Source organism: Gopherus evgoodei, chromosome 4, assembly GCF_007399415.2.
Source record: "Gopherus evgoodei ecotype Sinaloan lineage chromosome 4, rGopEvg1_v1.p, whole genome shotgun sequence".
NCBI classification, from domain to species: Eukaryota; Metazoa; Chordata; order Testudines; family Testudinidae; genus Gopherus; species Gopherus evgoodei.
In genome coordinates this window covers 78,008,486-78,025,697 of record NC_044325.1, presented here as the reverse complement: position 1 = coordinate 78,025,697, position 17,212 = coordinate 78,008,486, and the positions used below count along the sequence as shown (strand labels likewise).

At 48.6% G+C, this 17,212-nt stretch overlaps 1 protein-coding gene across 4 annotated transcripts in view; it reads left to right on the top strand.

Annotated features, from left to right (window-relative positions):
* PRDM11 (PR/SET domain 11) overlaps window positions 1-17,212 on the top strand; it is a 67,078-nt gene that overhangs the window by 38,318 nt on the left and 11,548 nt on the right. For all 4 annotated transcript variants that reach the window (XM_030559977.1, XM_030559979.1, XM_030559978.1 and 1 more), the window contains exon 6: window positions 14,518-14,705. In XM_030559977.1, the coding sequence (XP_030415837.1) occupies window positions 14,518-14,705 (188 nt within the window). The remainder of the gene's footprint in view (window positions 1-14,517; window positions 14,706-17,212) is intronic.

The window sequence follows — 17,212 nt, the reverse complement described above, 5'->3', positions numbered from 1 at the left end:
ATTCAGCTAAAAGTTGTGTAGGCAAAGCCTTCAGCTAAAGGTTGGGTAGGCAAAGTCTTAGTGGACAGGGAACTCAGACAGCACAATATGTGAGACCTACTTTACTGTTCTGAATCTGTTAAGAGTGTTTTCTTCTTTCAACTGTTTGCCATTTCTCTTCTAAAATATACTGTGATAATTGTCTAACATACTTCAGTTCAGTGTTACTGCAGTGGTTGAGCCTTTCCTGGTGTGTATATTTTTATTTGACTGTCCTAATACATATAGGTAAAATTTCAATTGCTTGAGAAAGGGCTCTAGTTCAAGAAAGCCAAGGTCTGGTGAGGAGAAAACCTCCTTTCTTCTAGGAATTAATCAACTTTGGATTCTCATAGAGGAATTTCTCCAGAGCATCAAGGCCAGAGCAGGGCAATGCTCACTTTCCTTTCTATTAGTCTGCCATTTTGCTTCAGTTGCAATATTTGTATTCTGTAGAAAAATACTTTTTGGGGGGGGGGGGTTTTTTGGTGGGGGAATGTATTTGGTCAGAGGTTGGAGAAACTTTTCTAATGTGGCTTAAGGAGAAACTGAGAAATGGCAAATGTTTTAAAAAGCTTGTATGAGTAAATATGGTGCTACTGCTGGATATTATTAGTAACATTTTTAGTTTATATTTATTATAACATTTTGGTCCATGCTGATGTCTTGTTGATACAGCTACAAGATTAGCCCCCCAATTATGTTGTCCTCAGAGAGCTGCCATGGGAACTCTCAGAGCTAGACAATGGAGGCCTAACCACTGCAGCTGGTAAGCATCCACAGTTCCCAGTGGCTTTTATGGTCATTATGGATACTCAGAATGTTTTAGGATTAAGCCCTTAATGTACAGAAGCACTTAAAGAGTGATGATCCTCGGAGTCAAGTATCAGAGGGTAGCCGTGTTAGTCTGGATCTGTAAAAGCAGCAAAGAATCCTGTGGTACCTTATAGACTAACAGACGTTTTGGAGCATGAGCTTTCGTGGGTGAATACCCACTTCCTCAGATCCTCGGAGGTGGTAGTCCTTTGGGGTACCTAAGCAAGAATAATTTAGGGGCCCTCCGTTACCCCTTACCCACTCCTTAAAAATACTAACTGCATTTTTTCTGATGTACCAAAAAATGTACCAACACAACACATACTAATATGCTTGTTAAAATCTCCATATTAAATAAGACGAATAGTATTTTGGGGGTAATACTAAATCGGGGGCCCTCTTGAGTTGCTTGGGGCCCTAAGCATCTGCTTAGTCTTTTTATGCCTGGAGCCACCACTGATGACCCTGTTTTCTGTTCTGCTAATGGGACAGCCTAAAGCGCAAACCCCTGAAACATCAGGGCACGGGGGATTGGTGACAAGAAAGGACCATGTATTATAAAATCTAATGACTAGATGAAGTTTTATATACAGAATTTCCTCTGTGGGGTATTACAGATGGGGCCTGGTTCCCAGGGAGAATTGTCTGCCCTGTGTAGACCCTCAGTCAAATGGTTGCTTTGTACTGTCTTGCAAAGGGCACGTCCTCCTGTGCACATCACACTGACTGGTGACTGATGCCTGATAAAGAAAGTGCCCATGTTGAAGCATACTGCTGTGCTTATGCCAGTATTTCCATTTCTTGTATATGCTGGAAAAATATTTCTTTAAAAGTATTTTGTTAAATTACAATAAATATATAACATTTTTAACACACATGCTTGTTGGGTCATTTGTCCTTCCCACTCCATCTCAGCGTGGATTTGTGCCAGTTAAAGATCTAGTGTACGCAGCCATCTCAGCAGCCACATCTATTTGCTGTCTGACATTCCCAGACATCCCAGTGCTGCCAAGTGTCACAAACCTGGAGTGACACACAAGCTTTTGGCAGCCCTGTCACTTGCGGCTGGGCTGCCGGCAGGCATCTCCTGTGGTCACTGGAATGGAAGCAGTAAGCTGCTGCTGTTCTTCCTGGATCTGCTGTGGCACATGCCTTCAGGCAGCCAGGTGGACTTCTCTCTTCCCTCCCCTTGGCTTCTACTAGCATCAGACCAGGACAGAGCCCTGAGGGAGGAGATAGTTCAGGTAAATGGGGGCAGAAAAGAGGACAGAATTAGGGAGGCTGACAGGGAGAGGGGCAGAATGACTGAGGCTCCCCCATAAAAAACCTTTTCCTGGGCTTCCCAACTGTCCCACAACACAGACACACCCTGCCCTCCAGTGGCCTCTGGCTCTCTCCAATACTTGAATCTCCGCTAGGTCCCCCCTTGTTCCCTCCAAATCTCCGTTACTTCTGAACTGTGAGAGAAATAGCTACACCAACTTCCTCTGAGCAGGGAGATGCTGAGAGCTTTGTGGTCACTGGGAGTCGTGAGTCAGCTGTAAGAGAGAAGCAGGGTAAAGGGAATACAGAACAGCATTCAGCCACTGAATGGAAAGCACATACTGCAGGGCCAGCTTCTGCACAGCTAGAATCACTGCTGGTGCCTATTGGCCTCTCCAACAGCTAAGGAATCAATTCCAGTCAATACACACTAGCAAGAGCAGCAGGCTCCCATGTCTTTGAGCAGTGTAATATCTGAACAGTGCTGTTGATCTGAGACCTGGCATTTCGTTGGGTTGGAACAGACTGGGCAAAGTCCTTGTCTGCATTTGAAGAGGGATTTGCTATGACTTTGCACTTTGGCTTCTCTGTCCCAGGACATGGGACAGCTGGGAGACTTTATCATCCATATGAGAGCTAAAATTCATTATTTTCACTTTACTCAGTAATCTGCAGGTACCTCTTCAGAACCCGAAACTATTGCAAATGGATGGGTTTGACTGAGTTACATGTCCATGGTCACCAGTATCTCTCTCCTTTTGGAACCTCACCTCACTTAGGAATATTGCTGGGAAACAGCCTTTAAGGTCTTGTCAGAAGTTGTACCAGTGTCTACGTCGTCACTAGGAATGCTGCAGCGCTACAGCTGCACTGCCATAGCACTTCAGTGTAGATGCTCACTACCATGACAAGAGTTCTCCCATCACTGTAGTTACTCCATCTCCCCAAGAGATGTTATCTAGATCAACACCGGGGATTAGGTTGGCTCAACTATGTCGCACAGAGGCATGGATTTTTCACACCTCTGAGCAATATAGCTGGGTCAACCTAACTTTTTAGTGTAGATATAGTTAAATTGCTTCAGCCCTTTCATGTAGACAGTCTTAAATTGATTTGAGCACCTTAGGCAGTGTCTACACCTGAAACGTAGGTTCACCATTTCGCATTACCCACAGATGTGAAAAAATTTGCCCCCATGAGAGATGTAGTTAAGCTAACTTAAGCCTTAGTGTAGACACCACTAGATTGATGGAAGAATTCTGTCAGCCTAGCTACCACCTAGCTACAGTGATGGAAATGTCTACAGTACAGTGCTACAGCTGCAGTGCCGTAGCTGTGCCACTGCAGTGTAGACGTAGCCTTACATCAGTTTTAAGATGATTCAATACTGTTAAAAAGTGCTTTTAAATTCAGAAATGCCTACACAATGGGATTGTACTGATCTTAACTACATCAGTTCCTAAACAGGTTGAATTACAACAGTGTAATTTGTATGTGTAGACCAGGCCAAAGACACTGGCTAATTGCTAGGTGGTTAACAGTTGGGAACTAACCATTTTCCAGAGTAGGCGGGTGCCACTGTCTACAAAGGAACAGGGAAGGTTTTTGGCTGCTGGGAGATTGGCTTGGGAAAGGTCTTATGGGAATATGCAGATCACCTGGCCTTTCTTCTCAGCTAGGAATTCTCTGATCATGGAAATGTAGGAATGGAAAGGCGCTCAAGAGGTTATCTAATTCAGTCCCCTGCATTGAGGAAGAACTAGATATTGTCTAGACTTTCCCTGATGGGTGTTCGTCTGACTTGTTCTCAAAAACCTCCAATGATGGAGATTCCACAACCTCCCTAGGTAATTGGTTATAATTCTTAAATACTCTGACAGGAAGTTTTTTCTAATGTCTAATGTAAATCTCCCTTTCTGCAATATAAGCCCATTGCTTCTTGTCCTGTCCTCTCAGGGGATAAGGAGAATGATTTGTCACCTTCCTGTTTATAGTAACCTTTTACAGTACTTTACATACTTGACTGTTATCATGTCTCTTCTCCAGACAAAACAAACCCAGTTTTTTCAATCTTTCCTTGTAGGCCATGTTTTTTAGACCTGTAATCGTTTTTGTTGCTCTCCTCTGAACTTTCTCCAGTTTGTCCACATCTTCCCCAAAGTGTGGTGCCCAGAACTCCAGTTGATGAGGCCTTATCACTCCTGAATAGAGTAGAGGAATTACTTCTCATGTCTTGCTTTCAACACTCCTGCTAATACATCTCAGAAATATGTTTGGGTTTTTTTGGCAACAGTATTACATTGTTGAGTCTCATTTAGTTTGTGATCCACTAGAACCCCCTAATCCTTTTCTGAAGTACGCCTTCCTAGGCAGTCATTTCACATTTTGTATTTATGCAGTTGATTATTCCATCCTAAGTGTAGTACTTTGCATTTGTTCTTATTTAATTTCATCCTATTTATTTCAGACTGTTTCTCCTGGTTGATCATTGTGAATTCTAATCCTGTCCTCCAAAGCACTTGTAACCTCTCCCAGCTTGGTATCATTTGCAGACTTTATAACAGTACTCTCTATGCCATTATCCAAATCATTGATGAAGATATTGAATAGAGCCAGACCCAAGACAGATCCTGCAGGACCCCACTGGATATGCCCTTCCAGCTTGACTGTGAACCATTGATAAATGCCGAGTATGGTTTTCCAAATAATTGTGCACCCATCTTGTAGCAGATTCATCAAGGCTACATTTCCATAGTTTGCTTATGAGAAGATCATATGAGACAGTATCAAAAGCCTTACTGAAGTTGGGATATATCACATCTTCTGCTTCTCCCCCATCCATAAGGCTTGTTACCCTGTCAAAGAAGGATACTAGGTTGGTTTGACATCATTTATTCATGACAAATCCATGTTGACTGTTACTTGCTAGGTACTTACAAATTGATTGTTTGATTATTCACTCCATTATTTTTCGGGAATCTGCCTTGCCATTTAAACATGCTCCCAGTTCCAGTGTTTCTCTCCCTTCCTCTCATGGTTCATACCTCAAGGGGACATTCAGTGACAATGTCATTTTAAACTGGTGAAAGGAAGTGCTTCTGTACAAAATGCATAATGAATCTATGGAACTAACTGCCACAGGATATTATTGGCTAAAAGCTTGGTAGGATTTTAAAAGTTCAATTATATGGATGAGAACATCCACATTTACATTAGATTGGAAAAATACAAGGGATACAAACCCTCCTGCTTTAGGGCATAAACCAACCACTAATTGCCCAAGGCTAGGAAGAAATTTACGTATGGGCAGATTATCCCAGAACTGTCCATTATGGGGTTTCTTGCTCCTTCCTCTGAAGAATCCAGCACTGGCCACTGTCAGACAGCCTGAACTAGATCCACCACTGGCCACTGTCAGACAGCCTGAACTAGATCCAATGGATCCACAATAGCATTTGCTGCATTTCTCTGTATTTCACACATACACATCACTAGTTCCCGGTGTGATGGAAGATCAGGAAGTGGCAGGCAAGGTAGGTTATATTGGAAGCTGTGGCTGGAAAGAAACAGTGTGCAGCCAGCACTGTACCTGGGAGGGGAAGCCAGGCTGGCAAAAGAAAAATGGGTGGGAATCATCAGGTGGGTATTTTGGGTCCCTTAGTGTATCTAAGGATCAGGCAGAAAATTGGAGAGGTTTGGAGAGTTGGTGGGCATAGTAAGCCATGTAACAGGAAAACGTGGCTTTAACATCTTGTTCTTGAGTGACCTAATAGAAAATGTTACCAGTTCACTCTCACACAAAGATGAACCTTATTGAATTCTCAAAATCTCTATGGCAAATCTAGTTATTGGGCACATACAAGATTTTCCTGCCCTACAAGATACTATCCTATAAATATCAGTGTCATTGGCTGCTGGATTGAACCATACGCATTCTGTAAAGGACGAATGCCTTTGTGGAAGATATGAAATATCTAAAAGTGATCGTGCTTATGTAGAGGAGCAGAATGATCTCAACGTTCCCATGGAACTGGGAGGCTGGGGATGAAGAGTAGCTGGAGAATCAGGTCTTAACTATCTCTGGAACGTTTCTGTAACTTTGCTTGTGCTGGGGCAAACATTCACTGCACCTACTTATGCTGCTCAGGTGGACTAACCACTGAACAGATGATAGCAAAGTAGCATATCTCCTGGGTGCTCTAGGCATTGTTTTTTGAATGCCTGAATAGGTCAACACAGAAGTGATATCTGATGCATAAGCACAATCTCTGGTAGCCTTCTTCTCAGTGGTATGTAGCTGTGAATGAGGGCTCAGTTTTTCTGACATTTATAAAAGGCTAGTTAAAAAGTCTTGTAGGCTGTTTGGATTATTTTGCTGGTGGGAGTGATAAAGGCTATTGTTTGCATAATTACTGATGACTATAGACCATTGAGGGTACTGTGTATAGCACAACAGTACATAAAACATACTGATTACAGTCAAACGGGCAGTTGGTTAACACTAAAACCAGAGCTGATTGAAGCTCATGCTGCCAGAGGGTTTCTTGTATTTGCAAAACTTGATCAAGTTTGTGAAATTTTCCTGCCGCAATTTTGTGTGTGTGTGTGTGTGTGTGTGTGTGTGTGTAAGAGAGAGAGAATGTGAATTCAAGGAAAAATACACACATTTCTCTATCCAAAGAGAAGCTGTGCTTTGAAATAACAATGATTCATACAAGCCACAACAGTAGGAGACTGTAGAAGGAGGCATATTGGCTGCTCTTCCATACTGACATTGGGGTCATTGTGACATGGAGCCTTTAAAGCTGAAGAGAAGAGGAATGAAAAGGGGCGAAGATGTTGTAAATTATAAAATATATAATACATAGTTTTCAAATAGCATCAACCAGTTTTATATGCACAGTTTTTGGGTTTTGCTTCTAGTCATATAGGACTACAAAAGGCGGTTAAGCAGCAATGGATAGGACCTTTTTGGCTTACAGGATGCCTTTCTTTCCTCCTCTAAGGGTATGGCTACATTTCGAATTTCAAAGCGCTGCCGCGGCAGTGTGAGTGTAGTCAGAGCGGCAGTGCTGGGAGAGAGCTCTCCCAGCGCTGCATGTAAACCACATCCCTTACGGGTGTAGCATGCAGCGCTGGGAGCCGCGCTCTCAGCGCTGCTGCCCTGATTACACTGACGCTTTACAGCGCTGTATCTTGCAGCGCTCAGGGGAGTGTTTTTTCACACCCTAGTTGCAGCGCTGTAAAGTTTGAGTGTAGTCAAGCCCTGAGACGAAGAAAAGGAGGCATTAGCCTATTATATGTCTACCTCTAAATCTGTATACTATCGAGATGCATGTAGAGGATTGGTTGACTAACAAGATTAATTTCCATGTTCCCACTGTGCTGCAATTGGGCTTCTTGAGAACAGGAAAAAAAAATCTCATTGTTGAACTTCAATCTTTCAATCAAAAGTCATTAGCAGGTCATTAGCCTGTGTTATTGGAGTTCAAGCATTTACAGTTTGTCTACACTGTTTTTTTGTACTGGATGCCAGTGAAACTGCACAAGTGCAAAAGCCACCAGTGTAGATGATCCCTTAATTCTTCTTCGAGTGATTGCTCATATCCATTCCAGTTAGGTGTACGCGCCGCGCGTGCACATTCGTCGGAAAACTTTTACCCTAGCAACTCAGTGGGCCGGCAGGTCGCCCCCTAGAGTGGCGCCACCATGGCGCTCCATATATACTCCTGCCGGCCCACCCACTCCTCAGTTCCTTCTTACCGCCCGTGTCGGTCGTTGGAACAGTGGAGCGCGGCTTAGCTGACCTCCACTTCCCTAGCTACTCGTTTTCTCGTATATAATTATGCAGTTATAACCCTTTTATATATATATTTGTACGGTTATACGTGTTTTCTTTGCTAACATGGTTAGTTTAGTTAGCGGGGTTCAGGAAGTAGCCCCTTCCATGAGCCCAGTGCCGGAGCCATGCATGGCTCACCGGGTTTTAAAAGGGGCCCGGCCTGCCAGAAGCCGCGGCCGAAGAGAGATCTACATGACTCCTGTTTGAAGTGCCTCAGGGAATCACACTTGACAGATAAGTGCCCCATTTGCAAGGCTTTTAAGCCGAGAACAAAAAGGTGCGGGACTTTCACTTACCCCTCCACCTTGGGCGCCGAGCGATGTTCAAGCGGCGGGCAGAAGCGCCTCCTCGGCACCGGACCCCGCCGGTATTACCAAGGCCTTTCGGCACCGACCGTCGCCGGCACCGATGTCGACTCGGCACCGCTCCCTTCTTCCGAGGTCGAGAGAGCCTACGATTCCTGCTGGTGCCTGGCGGCTCCCCGGCACGCGCCGTGGTTGAGCCCCCTGCTCCCGCTGCTTCCGTGCCACCTGCATCGCAGCCAGAGAGCTCGCCTAAGTTGCGTTACCCGGCACCGACACCTGCAGAGGCACCGATGACTTCGGCACCGTCGATTCCAGTCCCCCAGGACCACTGAATCCGGTGCCTGGCAGCTCCCCGGCTCGCGCCGTGGTAGAGCTTACTGCTCCTGCTGCTTCTGTGCCAACTGCACCACAGCTAGAGAGCTCGTCTAAGTCGGATCGCCCGGCGCCGACACCTGCTACGGCACTGATGACGTCGACACCGTCGATCCCGGTCCCACGAGGGCCGTAGAATCCGGTGCCTGACGACTCCCCGGCGCGCGCCGTGGTTGAGCTACTGCTCCTGCTGCTTCCGTGCCAGCGGCACCGCAGCCAGAGAGCTCGTCTAAGTCGGATCGCCCGGCGCCGACACCTGCTACGGCACTGATGACGTCGACACCGTCGATCCCGGTCCCACAAGGGCCATAGAATCCGGTGCCTGACGGCTCCCCGGCACGCGCCGTGGTTGAGCGTATTGCTCCTGCTGCTTCCGTGCCAGCGGCACCGCAGCCAGAGGGCTCGTCTAAGTCGGATCGCCCGGCACCGGCACCTGCTGCGGCACCGATGACGTCGGCACCGTCGATCCCGGTCCCACAAGGGCCGTAGAATCCGGTGCCTGACGGCTCCCCGGCACGCGCCATGGTTGAGCTACTGCTCCTGCTGCTTCCATGCCAACGGCACCGCAGCCAGAGAGCTCGTCTACGTCGGATCGCCCGGCAACGACACCTGCTGCGGCACCGATGACGTCGGCACCGTCGATCCCCGGTCCCGCAAGGGCCGTAGAATCCGGTGCCTGACGGCTCCCCGGCACGCGCCGTGGTCGAGCTAATGCTCCGGCTGCTTCCGTGCCAACGGCACCGCAGCCAGAGGGCTAGTCTAAGTCGGATCGCCCGGCACCGACACCTGCTGCGGCACCGATGACGTCGGCACCGTCGATCCCGGTCCCGCAAGGGCCGTAGAATCCGGTGCCTGACGGCTCCCCGGCACGCGCCGTGGTTGAGCTCCTGCTCCGGCTGCTTCCATGCCAACGGCACCGCAGCCAGAGGGCTAGTCTAAGTCGGATTGCCCGGCACCGACGCCTCTGAGGCACCGACAACATCGGCACCGTCGATTCCAGTCCCACAAGGGCTATCGAATCCGGTGCCCGACGGCTCCCTGGCACGCGCCGTGGTTGAGCGTATTACTCCCGCTGCTTCAGTGCTGACGGCACCGCAGCCAGACAGCTTATCTAACTCGGATCGCCGGCACCGACACCTACCGAAGCTCTGATGACCTCGGTACCGTGGATCCCGGTCCCACGAGGGCCGTCGAATCCGGTGCCTGACAGCTCCCCAGTACGCACTGTGGTTGAGCCTGCTGTTCCCTTCACGCCGGAGATGTTACCAACGGCGAGGGCTCTCAGTGCCATGACAGAGTCAGTGCTGCCTGACCCGGGCACCGCCGGTACGGGTAATACAGTCTCTTCAGGGGACTGTCCCCTGTCAGCACAGCAGAGCGGCACCGTTCATGATCACGGTCCCGCAGACACTCCAAGTCCTGTCGGCACGCCGGACACCACTGGCAGTCCCGGTGCTGTTTTCCTCGGTACTGGTCACACTCGCTGCACCGGTCGGTATCCCGTTCGCCGACCCGCTATCGGCACCGTTCCGACCCCTGGCACCGGGGCAGGTACCTTGACTCCTGTAGCCCTTCTCCGAGCCTCGAGATCTAGGTCGACCTCCCGACACCGTTCTGGTTGCGGGTCTGGATCTCGTTCCAGGTACCGATACGCCTCCCGATGCCAGTCCCCGGTGCCGAGTTGGGCAAGGTCCGAGTGAGTCAGAGACTCTGCCTGTGCCTTCTTTTAGTACCTCCATGGCCGTCCGGACACGCATCCGTGTCATCCCATATGCGCAGATTTTATGCTCAGGACCACGATCCTGATATGATGGCCAGCGGGCGCCAGCCCCGAAGCAGAAAGAGGCTTGGCGAATGAACAGGCTTGGCCGCCAGGTGTACTCTGCAAGGGCCCTGCAGCTCGGGGTAGCAAAGCAACAAGCCTTGCTTAGCTGCGATAATTATAGCACCTGAGTGAAGGAGTTTCTCCCTCAAAACTTCCACCTGGAGTTCGCTGCCGTCTTGGAGGACGGGGGGAAAGAAGGTTCCCAGAGCGTCCCTCCAGGCCTCGTTGGACGCAGCAGACTCTGCGGCCAGCACTCTGGCCTTGAGTGTCGCCGTGAGGTGCATTTCATGGCTTCAGGTTTTAAACCTCCGGCCGGAGCTGCGGTATGCCATTCAGGATTTACCCTTTGTTGGTAAAGGCATCTTCGCGGCAGAGACAGCCCCAGACTGCGAAGTCTGGTGGGCAATAGGGTCCTAATGCGTCTCAGCATGTATACGCCAGCGACCAAACGCAGGCCTTTCTGGCCCCAGCCGCCATACTCTGTGACTAGCCAGAGGCAGAACTCTGGCAAACGGCAGGGCCAAGGTGGTCGCAGACGAACGTCAGGACCCCTAAAGAGCCAAAGTCAAGGTCCCTCGCAATTACCACTGGGACCAAAGACGGACCTTCCAAGGTTCACCTGAGGGCGGTGTACCAGTCGCAGGACGGGATCCCGATCCCGCTTTCTCCTGGCATGGCCCCAGTTACTTTCAGATCGCTGGGTCCTGCGCACGATGGAGCATAGGTACCACCTTTAATTTGCTCCAGCCCTGTCCCACTTCAGCGGACGAAAGGGGTAAGGGGTTTTACCCCCGTTATGCCCTAGTCCCCCACTCGAACACAGGTCTCAGACCTTCTTGGTCCTGCACGGACTCAACCGGGTTAGGATAAGGTTGGAGTTCTGCATGGTATCCCTGGGAACCATTATTCCATCGTTGCCTCCTGGGAGCTACTGTGCCGCCCTGGATATGAAGGACGCGTACTTTCGCAATGCCATCTTCCCTCCGCACGGGAGATGCCTCCGCTCTATAGCCGACAGTCAATACTCCCGGTTTACGGCCATAGTCGCCGCCTACCGTCGCTGATGTCGGATATGCATTTTTCCGTATCTGGACGATTCGCTTATCCGCGGAGACTCTGAGACACAAACCACTCAGCGCGTGGGCATCGCCACGGTCTTATTCACAGGTCAAGGCCTGCTGTTTATTATAGAGCAATCCACTCTGGTCCCCACGCAGAGGTTGGGCTCCCTAGGGGCTATCCTGGTCTCCTACCTAGCCGGAGCCTGCTTATCGCAACTGAGATTTTAGGCGATGGCAACAATCATCTGAGGTCTGAAGGCTTTCCCAACGACCTCAGCTCGTTCTTGTCTCAGTCTCCTGGGTCCATGGTTGCCCGCAAGTTTGTAACCAAACACGCCAAGCTCCGCCTCCGTCCTCTCCAAGTCCGGCTCACTGCCCCTGACGGGGGACGCCTCATCTCTCTGCTCGAGTGCTCATGGTCACCTCTGCGCTTAAGGCCTTTGGTCTTCTAGGGAGCTGGCATTCCTCATCAATGCCCCCAAAAAATGAGAGTAGTCCGCCTGGCATGCCAGGGGTTCCAGCGGCAGCTGCGAGGCCGTTGTATCTCAGTGTTTACAGCCAACACAACGACCAGGTGCTTCATAAGTATTCAGGGGGGACATAGTCCTCCCCCCCCCTTTTTTGTCAGGAGGCCATCCATTTCCGGGTCTTTTGCATGGCCCACTCGATGGAGCTGGCGACGTCCTTTCCCCCAGGCGTTTGGAACGTCCTAACTCTTTGCCTCAGCAGGTCTTTCCTGCCTTACGAGTGATCACTCTGCCCCATGTGAGGCGTCCCGCTTCCGGAAGTGGAGATGTTTCCTCACACAGACCTGTTCGCTCACCGCGAGAGCAGGAAATGCCAGGTGTTCTGCTCCTTCCAAGAGCTCTCCTCGGAATCGATCTTGGACGCATTCCTGATGCCGTGGAAAGGCCAACTGCATTATGCCTTCCCACTGTTCCCACTGGTTCATTAGGTCCTGCTCAAACTCCGCAGGGGCAGAGCGTGCATCATCATGATCACTCCAGAATGGTCCAGGCAGCACTGACATACCACGTTACTCGGCCTGTCAGCCCAAACCTCATCACTCAGGGCAACGACAGGCTTCGTCACTCGGACCTGCAGCCTCTTCACCTCGCGGTGGCTGCTGCGTTCCTGAGTCGGGGTGACAGGCAGCCTTCCACCTGGTCGACGTACCGGGCCAGGTGGAAGCGTTTCTTTTACAGCTGCAATTCGCTCGATCTTGCTCCTGCTGAGGTCTCGATCCCCTCTATTTGGCCTGCTTCTGGCCTTCAGCGGCAGGACCTGGCGGTATCAGCGCTGAGGATACACTCAGCAGCCATCTCTACCTTCCAGCAGGCTGAGATGGACGTTCAGTGTTCTCACGCTCTATGGGTTCGAGGTCCCTCAAGGGCTTGGAGCGCTTGCACCCTCGGGTGCGCCGCCCAGCCCCGACCTGGGACCTCAACCTAGTCTTGGCCAGACGGGTCTCTGAGATCAGAGCTCTTACGGGGGTTCCGCCGTACACTAGGTTTCACAATGACAAGGTGCAGTTATGACCGCACCCGGCTTTCCTCCCTAAGGTGGTTTTGGCTTTTCATGTTACCCACAGTTCAACGCAATGGGCACAACCGTTGCACTCCTTGGACATCTGTGGAGTGCTCGCATTATATTGTGCTGACAGAACCATTCCCTAAGGTGCCCCAGCTCTATCCCGGTAGCGGGCCAAAGGGAGGGCTTGCTTGTTCTCCTCTCAGAGGATCTCATCTGGGGTGATGGCGGACATCCCCACTTGTTATGATTTGGCTCATATTTCCCCAAGCCACATCAACGTGCATTCTACCAGGGCTCAGGCTTCATCTGCCGCCTTGCTGGCTCGTGTTTCTACCCACGAGATCTGTCGCGAAGCTCCATTGGTCCTCGGTCCATACCTTTGCTTCGCAGTATGCCCTGGTTCAGCAGTCAAGAGAGGCTGTAGCCTCTGGCTCAGCAGTTTTATTCTGCCACATTTCACTCCGACCCCACCGCCTTTGTAAGGCTTGGGATTCACCTAACTGGAATGGATATGAGCAATCACTCGAAGAAGAAAAGACGGTTACTCACCTTTGTAACTGTTGTTCTTCGAGATGTGTTGCTCATATCCATTCCACACCCGCCCTCCTTCCCCACTGTCGGAGTAGCCGGCAAGAAGGAACTGAGGAGCGGGTGGGCCGGCAGGAGTATATATGGAGCGCCATGGTGGCGCCACTCTAGGGGGCGACCTGCCGGCCCACTGAGTTGCTAGGGTAAAAGTTTTCCGACGAATGTGCACGCGCGGCGCGTACACCTAACTGGAATGGATATGAGCAACACATCTCGAAGAACAACAGTTACAAAGGTGAGTAACCGTCTTTTTCCTACGCTGCAGTTCAAAATGTTTGGCTCATGCACTCATCATCAGCTACCATGATCGTCCCCCTTTTGAATACCTAGGTACTGCTTAACCAGCAAGGAAGAGGCTAAGAAATACGTCTCATCTTGAAGTGTCCAATGGTGTTTGAGCAGCTGTTGGTGGGAGGCCAGGATTGGTGGGAGGCCAGAAGGTTCTGTCATTTCCAGGAATGAGAGGGACTCCTGGGGTGGAACAGGCGGTATCAGAGTCCAGGAAGTCACCAATTCTATTTAACACATTTTAGGCAAGAAAAACGTTAAAGGTGAATGTGTGCATCACAAGCACTGGCACTGATAGGCCTTCAGATGGCATGTATATTGCTACAGTAATAGAAGTAGTAACCTCCCTTCACAGGCAGAAACAGTTACCACAGACCCAAGAACCTGTTTAATAGTCCTTAAAATCCCTGTTCGTGTTCTTGTATCTATACACTGGCATATCATTGTTCATAATTCAATGCTATCCAATCTTGCTGTTTCTGTGGCTGTCTTTGAAGATCATTCTGACATGACTGTGGATATGTCTCAGTTGACTTTGATAAGAAAGGAAGGGGGAACACTCTCACTGAATTTTGTGATTCAAGCCTGCCTTATCCTCACCCATAGGTATGTGGTCATATCCCGAGAGGAGAGGGAGCAGAACCTGTTGGCCTTTCAGCACAGTGAGAGGATTTACTTCCGAGCCTGTCAGGACATCCGGCCTGGGGAGAGGCTGAGAGTCTGGTACAGTGAGGATTACATGAAGCGGTTGCATAGTATGTCGCAGGAGACCATCAACAGAAACCTCACAAGAGGTGAGTTCTTTCCTTCCCATCATCCCTTTTTTCCCTTTCTGTGATCAAGCTTTGTGCACCAAGTGCTTTCAATTGAAGGCATAATAGAAATAAATAATACTCAACCTCTGTATGGAGTTCTGAATGTCTATAACAAAGCCCATTTAGTGCAGGGTCCTTATTGCCTGGTTCCCTGGGATAGATATGAGTAAAAAAACCCACATCTTTTGGAATGAAGGATCACAGAAGGATGTTTTCACTTTATGTACTGTAAGAAATTGAAACAAAGCACTGGGATGTCAGAGCTTCCCCTCTACAAGGCTCTCTGTTCTGATGGCTGCTGAGCTGATGGCTTCCTGAAGACCATAGATTCCAAGATCAGAAGGGACCATTGTGATCATCTAGTATTTGGATGGTTCTGTGTGCGTGTGAAAGGGATGTTTCCTTGGTGTGTTTTGTATATGTCTGGTCTCCTAACATAATTTCTCTCTATCTTCAGTGAGTTAATTTGGGAATATCACTGCATTGGCTAGAGACTCATCAGACATACAGCTTTACATGGCTTGTAATGCATATGGCAGGCTTTGTAATTGGCAGTGGAATCACATTGTTTTTTCCTTGGATTAGTATTGTTGTCTTCTTGCAGGAATAGCCACACTGGAACAAATCCCCCTGTCCTTTGGGCCAGCATTCAGTTGCCAGTAAGGGAAATTTAGAGGATGACAAAAACAAAACAAAACACAAAACCTCTTATGCACCTGATTGTCTGTACAATGCAATGACACAAAGGGGACCAAGGGAATTTCTTTGCAAGCCCAGCCACAGAATGGCAGGGCCTCTGAGAGGCAGCCAAACTAAATACAATTTTATAATTAAAAACCCTATGTGTTTTATTGCACAGCTGCTGCCTTGACTTGGTAAAAGGTGTCTTCTGTTAAAACATGGTTAGGGCAGGACCTCCTGGAAGATCTGTTTATTCTGTCACCTTGGTTTTTACGCTTTGGAAATATGATATATCAATGATAATATTTGGTAAATATGCACTTATTCCATGAACAATTATATTAATAATTGTACTGTATACAAGCTTTAGGGGATTTGCTTTATCCCACATATGCGCCAGTTGCGCAAATATTCTGAAACTTTCAGAAGATACTAAAGGAAAGGAATATGTCCTGGGTGTCCCACGTATCAGCTGGCAGTTAAGTGGTATGCCCCAATGCTGGTCTGAGCTTGGTTCTGGAAATCACAGGTTCTGAAAATCAATAGCCCTGCCACACAAACACCACACTTGCATTTAGACCTTGGGTATGTATGAATTCAGAGATTAAGTCACAGTGCACATTGGACCAGAGTGAAGCTATATGTGTAGTGAAGAAACTGGGTCTGCGTCTCACTAGGACCAACAAAATCCTCCTGCGTGATCTTGTTTTAGGAGAAATTGAGATGGTTGAAAAGGCCTACCGAGAAACCTGCAGGTATCTCTGGGAGCCAGTTGCTCTCTGCAGTGTGCTCGGTATTGCAGAACAGAAATGGAGACATTGCAAATACTGAGGTCTTGTCTACACCACAGGGGAAATTTGATTTAAGCTACGCAATCTGAGTTACGTGAATAGTGTAACTCAAATTGGCGTAGCTTAGATCTACTTACCGCAGGGTCCACACTACACGATGTCGACAGGACATGCTCCCCCATTGACTACCTCTACTCTTCTCAATCTAGTGGAGTACAGGAGTCGACAGGAGAGCAATCTGCAGTCAATCTAGCCGCTCTTCACTAGACCCGCTAAATCAACCGCTGATGCATCAATCGCCATTCATCAATCCTCCGTTAAGTGTAGACAGGCCCTGAGCATCACTTGCAGATTTTGTTTAGAATTCCCAGATTTTACAGCATCTGCTCTGAGGGCGGCTCTGGAAAGTGCTTCACCTTGCTGATCAGTAGAAAATAGAAATCTGTTAAATAATATTATATTTAGACGCATACCCGAAGCATGCACAGCCTGCCAAGTAAAAAGACAGACTTTGTAAAGTCCCAATAAGTAACAAAGCTGCTATTATTTTTCATTTGGTTTTTATCATCAGAGTTTCTGCCTTAAGACCTATTATATAAGGGGTTTTAATGTGGTTTAATATCTTTATATGGGCTGAACCATTTATTTAATTATAAAAGAAGTAGGATCAGTCTTAAGTCAGTTCCTTTATCCGTTGCTGCAGTCCTCCACTAAAGGGAAAAAAATAAGATAAAATATTCAAGCCCTTAGAAATGCCCTGGTGAAATGTGTTGAAACACAGGCTGTTGTTTTGGTTCATACAAGATGGCAAGTGGGGATACAACCCTATCCTAACAACCCAGCATGAAATTGGTTGTCCAGTCCAGCCCTCCATGTAGTGGCATACCCTGAGTGTTTTGAGTCTTGCATCTTTTCTGCATTCTTAGCATTGCTGTCCTCAGAAAGATCCTAGTAACTCCTACACTGTAACTTATGAAAGCATGAATATGTTTTAAAAACAAAAAATCAGCATAA